At 39.2% G+C, this 7,500-nt stretch overlaps 2 protein-coding genes across 4 annotated transcripts in view; one reads left to right on the forward strand and one right to left on the reverse strand.

The window, feature by feature from the left end:
* LOC143285132 (uncharacterized) overlaps nucleotides 1-6,539 on the reverse strand; it is a 21,526-nt gene extending 14,987 nt beyond the window's left edge. Inside the window, exons 1-3 of the mRNA XM_076592354.1 lie at nucleotides 6,431-6,539; nucleotides 3,836-3,993; nucleotides 1,821-1,931 (exon numbers count right to left, since the gene is read on the reverse strand). Of these exons, the coding sequence (XP_076448469.1) occupies nucleotides 1,821-1,931; nucleotides 3,836-3,934 (210 nt within the window). The 5' untranslated portion in view covers nucleotides 3,935-3,993; nucleotides 6,431-6,539. The remainder of the gene's footprint in view (nucleotides 1-1,820; nucleotides 1,932-3,835; nucleotides 3,994-6,430) is intronic.
* Nucleotides 6,540-6,590: 51 nt separating this feature from the next.
* LOC143285133 (traB domain-containing protein-like) overlaps nucleotides 6,591-7,500 on the forward strand; it is a 28,099-nt gene continuing 27,189 nt past the window's right edge. For all 3 annotated transcript variants that reach the window (XM_076592355.1, XM_076592356.1, XM_076592357.1), the window contains exon 1: nucleotides 6,591-6,621. In XM_076592355.1, coding sequence (XP_076448470.1) covers nucleotides 6,600-6,621 — 22 coding nt within the window. In that variant the 5' untranslated portion in view covers nucleotides 6,591-6,599. The remainder of the gene's footprint in view (nucleotides 6,622-7,500) is intronic.

Below are 7,500 nucleotides of genomic sequence, written 5' to 3' on the forward strand. Positions count from 1 at the left end.
TACGTTGTTGACCCACTTTACATCTTTTCACTAAGGGTAATTATTAGAAAGAAAAAAAACAAAACAATCTTAATAGAATTAAACAGAAATAAAGGGGGTGGAGGGTCAAAGCTATACAAGCATGTCGATGTCTGATGTGAAAGCGCTGTGATTTTTCTCTGCAAGGGCGAGCACAATCTAAAAACATTTACTATTTCTATCATTTGATAAACATTCATTATTAGAAAAGTGGTAGTAGCAGCAGCAGTAGTACTAGAAGTTGTTAAATTCACTCTGATTTGCTGCATTATTTTTGACTGATTGACTAATAATGATATGAGAATGTATCCTGACTAATAACGATAAGAGTATGTATCATCATCTTAGATGATCAGACTATAAATAAACAAACATGATATGAGCACACCGTAGGCACTGACTGCTGTACATTTTCTAATGTTCCACAGGCCCTGATGGGGTGAAAGGATTAAATGAAATGTGTGTGTGTCTGTGTGTGTGCGCGCGCGTGCATGCGTGCGTGCGTGCGTGTCTGTGTGTGTGTGTGTGTGTGTGTGTGTGTGTCTGTGTCTGCATGTTTCTGTATGTGTGGGTGTGCATGCACATGCATGCTTGCATGTTTGTGTTCATGTGTGTACATGTCTTTCTGTCTGTCTGAAAGAATATGTGCATACCCACATGTGGGCCTGTGACAGAGTTTAAGTACGTGAAGAGATTCTTCTTTTTGCTAATTAATGACAAGCATTTGTGTCTTCATTTGAAAGGTTCTGGTTGTTTGTCTTATAAGATGATTCATTGCACAATTGCTTTTTTGTAATCATGGAGATACTTCAATGAACCACACTAAGAGTGAGTATGTGCTGCCACATATATGCAGAAACACACACACATAGCCACATACATGCAGAAACACACACCACACACACACACACACACACACGCATATGTGCACCCACACACACACCCCTCTCCCCCGCCCCCACACACACACTTTTTTTTCTCTATCAATGTATCATGCCAGTCTCTTCAGACTTAAACTAAAGAGTAAGGCAAACAAAATCAGATGTCCACACTGCTTGACAGGAAAGATCTACAATACAAAACTGAGATCTCTCAACCATCCAGCTCGGATTTTTGTGTCATCATAAGAGACTGGGCTGTTGTTGTTGTTTTCTTTCTTTTGTTTATATATAAATCTTTCTGCATAAGCTGTTTTAAACAAGATGATGAAGTAATAAATAAAACAGTGATTTTGCAGCCATTTTGTTTTTCATGTCTGAATCAGTCTTAGGCATAAGAGGTCATTGTCAAGACACATACAGGCAAGTGAATTTCATGTCCTAGTCATGTAATTTTATCAGCATAAATCGTCTGAAAAAAATGTACAAGGATGCAAAGCCTGTCTGTATGTTAGTCTCCATAAAAACTATATCAGCTTGTACAGAATGAATTACAGCAAGTCCTGACAGTTAGCCCGCCAGTTATGATCTTTCTCTTTTTTTTAAGGAAACAAAACCATAATCATTGGAACAGCATGTGTATTGGAAATAAGGTACATCCTTTTTTTTTTAATCAGTTAAATGACTTAAATGATGTCTGTCAGGGAAAAAACAAGAATAATGAGTCTTATACAGTTATTACAATATAATTATAACCCCCCACACCATCCACCCCCTCCCTTAATGAGAGAACATCAGCATAATTACAAAATCCTGCTCCAGGAAAAATGAATTATCAAATATAAGTAACACATATAACAAAACGAACAAAACAACAACAACAACAACAACAAAAAATTATACAACATCCCTGACCATCCTTACCTCAGTGAGAGCATTAAAGGCTGCTTTCATAGTCTCGTACAGGCAAATAGAATCACGCAAACTGTAGGGCATTTCCCTAAGACAGGCCTCGTGTACCTCTCCATTCAAATGCTGAAACACACACATACACACACACACACACACACACACAAGAAACTTGATCTAACTGGGGCTGGAAATGCTGACAAGTGTTAAACAACAAACAAGTACAACAACTTTTGCTTTCAAAGGCACACAAAGGCAGGGCATTGCTGTTCAACACCTCCCATCAGTTTCAGATTGATATAGAACTTTCGTGGGCTGTGACTTCCACATTCACTTGCATACACGAGTGAGCTTTTATATGTTTGACCATTTTTACCCTCACCATGTGTGCATACTCTGTTTTTTTTGGGCGGATGGGTGCATGTCTGTGAAAGAGCATGCATAACAGTTATTAATATTGACAGGTTGTTCTTTGGTTTAGTTTCTAAAACACTGTATGCGTGTTTGCATGTCAGTATAAATGAAAGTGTGTGCATAATACTAATAGGTTGTACTTTGTTTTAGTTTCTAAGATGATCTGTTTTAATAGTATCAAGCTGAAAATATACATAACAAAGTGCAAAGTGAATGCGCAATATATGTGCAATGTTCAAGGCTTAACTCGAGTCTTATACACATATTGTTTCCCATCCCAAACCTCCTTTAAAATTAAATCAGAATCGAATGTTTTTGTGTAGATTGATGGTATTCATTTGTTTTGCCACACCTGGTGTAATTTCGCTTTAAAAGGTAATAAAGTTATTTGTATCTTATCCTGCGTTTATTTCAGACTTTCTTTGTTCATTTCATCTAAATCCCTTTGTAAGCAATGAGAAGTACTGGGCAGCACTGGGTTGAAGATACATGTCGTGACATGAGAGAAAGTTACTGTACCTGTTTACACATAAAACAAAACCATTCTGGTGAAAAAAAAATTGTTACATCATGATCATGAATCAAATATAGAGGAATACAATGTCTCTCTCTCTCTCTCTTCTTTGCCTTCGTCAAGCATGAATGTACATGTACACACACACACACACACACACACACACACACACACACACACACACAGAGAGAGTAACAAATACAACTGCATTCATTACAAGACCAAAGTATATGTATAATTTAGATAGTTATATCAATTCATAATGAAATACTGACGGTGAACATTTTCTGTAATGGATAACAATTTTTCCAAATGAATATATACAACTTTTTTCCTTGTTCTGATCTGTGTGTGTGTGTGTTTGCGCGCGCGCATGCATGTGAGCGTGTGTGTGTGCGTGTGTGTGTTTCTTCCTTGGTACTCATTGAGGAACACAAAAACAGCGCTCCTCCAGCAGATTTGATACTACTAAACGGCTGTCCTCTTCAGTTCGGCCCATGCCCCTTGGCTGTCCTCTTCAGCTAGGCCCACATCCATCCATCTGCTTTCATCTTGTCCTTCATGCATCTTCTCCTTGTCTTTCTTGGTCTGCCCAACTCCCTTTTTACCCTGAGGGTTCGACTAAGGTGCTTAGCTTGTAACGATGTATGGACTAATGGAGGCTTTCAATGAGTGTGGCAAATTCAGCTCCATTCCATTTTCTTGGTTTCTTTGCTGACGGGAGCATGGTTGATTGTTCCCCACAGGCTGGTGTTTGATACTGTTTCCAGCCACCAATGGGAAATGCCTATAATGCACAGATGCATAGATCTTAGACATATGTTAATGAAAATGGTATTTGTCACTGTTTGAATTTGTCAAGTTTCCAAGCATTTGATCCATTCCGGACGTACTTCACATTTGTGACAATGTTGCCCGAGTAGACAAATGTACCAATTTCACTATGTTGTCACTTCACAAATACTCACACACACAAACACACACACACACACATATGTAGAGAGAGATATAGATATAGATACAGATATATAGATAGATAGATAGATGGATAGACAGACAGACAGATAGATAGACAGATATATAGATAATATCATAATCATACCTTTAAGTATTGTTTGTATGTTGGTTTCCTGCTCAGGTTCAGCTCCTTCCTCTCATCAGGCCTCACGGGGGCAAAATCATGGGCTTCTATATTTCCCATGATCTTTTACATAGCAGTACTTTCAAGGTTTCCAGCTGGCTTCACTTGCAGATTTTCCGCTGCCACAAAAAACAAAACCAAATATCACATCACAGATGGAATTCTTTCAGGTCCAGAGCAGGTAAAGGCTATGCATAATAAGACAGTCCTTGAGTAATAATGTGTGTGTGTGTGTGTGTGTGTGTGTGTGTGTGTGTGTGTTGTTACCCAGGACACCTCAAGCTCCTAAAAGAAGCATTTGAAGTGATAAAGCTCACTGGAGTGATAAAGCTCATGCATCCACTTTGTCAAGGGCTTAGCACAGGAGGGTGGTGCCTAATCCTCTCCTGCCACATTAATCTTTCCCAACCAAAGTCAGGTACTCATTCATATCTGGGTGGCATGAGCAAAAAGTAAAGTGCCTTTTCTAAGGACAAAAAACATGCCGAACATGAGCCTCAAACTCTCATGACTGGATCAGAAGTACAACACCTTCCATCCGTGAAATCCAAAATTCTATTCCCAACTAAACGCACACAGGCCTCACTCATTCAAATCCAAATAAAGCCAATATTCAAATTCAATCCCATTACCTCTACACAACTTCAGCTCAGTAAAAGTCCTCAAGCGAAAATGCTGAAACCATTCAAAATTTCCCCAAAAGATGTCAGAACTAGTCATTGTGCAAAATACATGTGGGCAGCAAACTGGGTTAATAGCACAATCAATACTGTTGTCAAACGCTGTCAATATAGAATCAGTAACACATAGACTGTCGATGTTATCACAGTCACCATCATTGTGATCACTGTTAGGAGTGCTTGGATTGTCAGTTTACATCACTAGTGTCACAAGAAGTTTATATCATATTATGATGGGCACAATAGCAGACTGGGTGAAGTGTCGGACGGTCTGATATCTGACGGTACTGGGTTCAAATTTTGGTAACGGTGCCTGGTGGGTAAAGGGTGGAGATTTTTCTATCTCCCAGGTCAATATATGTTTTGTTGTTTTGTTTTTGTTGTTATTTTCTTTCAACATATGTGCAGACCTGCTAGTGCCTTTTGTGTGTATATGCACACAAATAAAAAAACGCATGTTAAAGATCCTGTAATCTATGTCAATGTTTGGTGAGTTATGGAAACAAAAACATACTCTGCATGCACGCCCCCTAAAACTGAGTATGGCTGCCTACATGGCGTAGAAAATAAACAAAATGGTCATACACATAAAATATTACATGTCTGTATGAATGTGTGTGTGTGCGTGACTGAAACCTGACTGAATAATAGGGGAAACAAATGATAAGCGCCCAATGGCAGCTGTCAGTCGGCTCTACCCAGGTAGGCAGCCTGTTATGCAAATACTTCCGTGTTCATAAAGCACTTAGAGCTTGGTCTCTGATCAAGGATAGGTGCTGTACACAAACACACACACACACATATCATTATATATAAAGATATATATATTAGTATAGATATAGATACATAATATATAGCCATATCATCATCATCATGTCATCCTGCAATTAGTGCAAAACTTACAACCTGTGACTTCCATACAAAACGCCAACCTGAGTGATGATCCTATGTGCAATTCGCTTGGTATTAATTTCTGTGTTTGTCCACCTGAAAGTCTGATTCTGAGGTGGATTAAGTTACTGTAAAGTGTACATATTTGATCTTCCGCATGTGTATCATCCAATGAGTGTGTGTGTTTATAAATATATGTACACAAAGGGGTTTAGGCACAAGTATGAATGCACAACAAATCTGTGCCCTCAACCAACTTGGCAGTGCTGATATTGAACTAAGGACCCTCAAAATGCTCGAACATTCTGTGAGCCACCAGACTGACCAGTTTATATTCAAAAGCAAACAAATGAAATATAAAAAGTGCTGTTCATATAAGGCAAAGCTTTAAGCCTCCATTCAGCTTGCATACAGTTAACAGAAAACTTTTAATAGCCCTGAAATAGATGCCTAGTCCGCTCACTGTTTGTTGAGCTTGCAGTCAAAATATTGTGATAACTTCCAGGTCAGAGCCACCCAACATAAAAGATTAAAATGGTGGCATTTGGGGCATTTTTGCGGTCCATCCAGATGTGTTATGATTCCATCTTGATCTGGATCTGAATCTGAATTGCGCTTGAAAAAAGTGAACATAATCAAATCTGAATCTCAACTGATGTGCTGTCATTCTGGTGATGCCAGTGTTGTGTTTGATAGGCCCTTCACCCATCTTTCTTGGGATTCCCTTCATGTTGATGCTACAGTGCGACCATACCGTATGCTGCTTGTGGTGGGTCTCGACGTTAACGCCAAACTAACACCCACCCACCCCCCTCCCCGGGCCCCCAACTAATTAAACAATTACTAAGAGTTCTCTGAAACTTCCCCACGATCTTATCTGTTGTCCAATTCGTTCATAATGCCTGTGCAGTACACACTCTAATGTGCATACAGATCCAAACAACTGGAAAAACAGATTCAGCAACGTTTTGGAATAATTTCTTACCGCTATGTATTGCCAACACCATGCTAAAAGTACGTTTGATGCGTCTGTTTCGATGCAACATGTGGTTTCTCGGTTTGTATTTTGGCTGGGTAGCCACAAGCCACGACAGCAATGTGTAAAACGTCATCAGGTTTGGTGTGTCTACACAGGAAGTGTACATTTCGCAGTCATGGAAGACGATTCAACAGGAGGTGAGGACAGGATACAAACTTTGTAAAAAATTTTCTCCTTATCACGCCCTAAGTGATAACATGTAGTGTTGAAATGGTGGTGATTTACACGTAGTAGATGATCAGTTTAGTACCTCAAGAGCAGGGGCAGCTTTCAATAATCTAGTACCAACCGTGCAGCCCATATGTTGTGTGATGAGCATCACACAAAGACGTACGCACATATGGCGCTTTCAGTGGCTGTTACTCAGAAATCAGTCAGTAACGGACATGCATATAGAAAACTTAGATCTCTACCACTTGTCAGTGTAATTCAGACTAAACAGATGCAACGATTTGGAGGTGAGGAACCCAGGGAGCGTGGACTGGAGGAGAATGAAGAAAGGTTTATGTGACAACAAGCAAAGATGTAAAAGATGAAAGGAAAGCTCCTGTCACCAGCTAGCAAGACCAGCAGAGGATCCAAACCTACTTCATATGAAGATCATGATACAGACACTATAGTAGGAAGAAGAGCTGTCAATAACAGCAAGGCCTTAACCCTCAAAGTGCTGGATATAATAAAACATACTTACAGAAATCATGCTTAAAACAAAGGGATAGTTTGCCTCCGCTACCTGTGCTCTGATTTGGGGCATTTGTATGCTTATCAGTAAAAATAAATAGGTAAACCTATACATTTTTGGAAAGTAGAGTGAATGAAGAATCAGATAAAAGTAAGAAAAAGGCTGTACCTTGTAAGTAGTTGGAGATATTCCACAGGATATAAACAACAAATTTTGCAAACTTGTTTTCCAAAAACGTCTACCACAATGTTTATAGGTATTTTCACATCTTTTACAGAGTCAAAATCTCAAAATTGGCATTAAACTGTGCAGAAAATGTTCTGGCTGCAGAATC

This window comes from Babylonia areolata, chromosome 8, assembly GCF_041734735.1.
Source record: "Babylonia areolata isolate BAREFJ2019XMU chromosome 8, ASM4173473v1, whole genome shotgun sequence".
NCBI classification, from domain to species: Eukaryota; Metazoa; Mollusca; class Gastropoda; order Neogastropoda; family Buccinidae; genus Babylonia; species Babylonia areolata.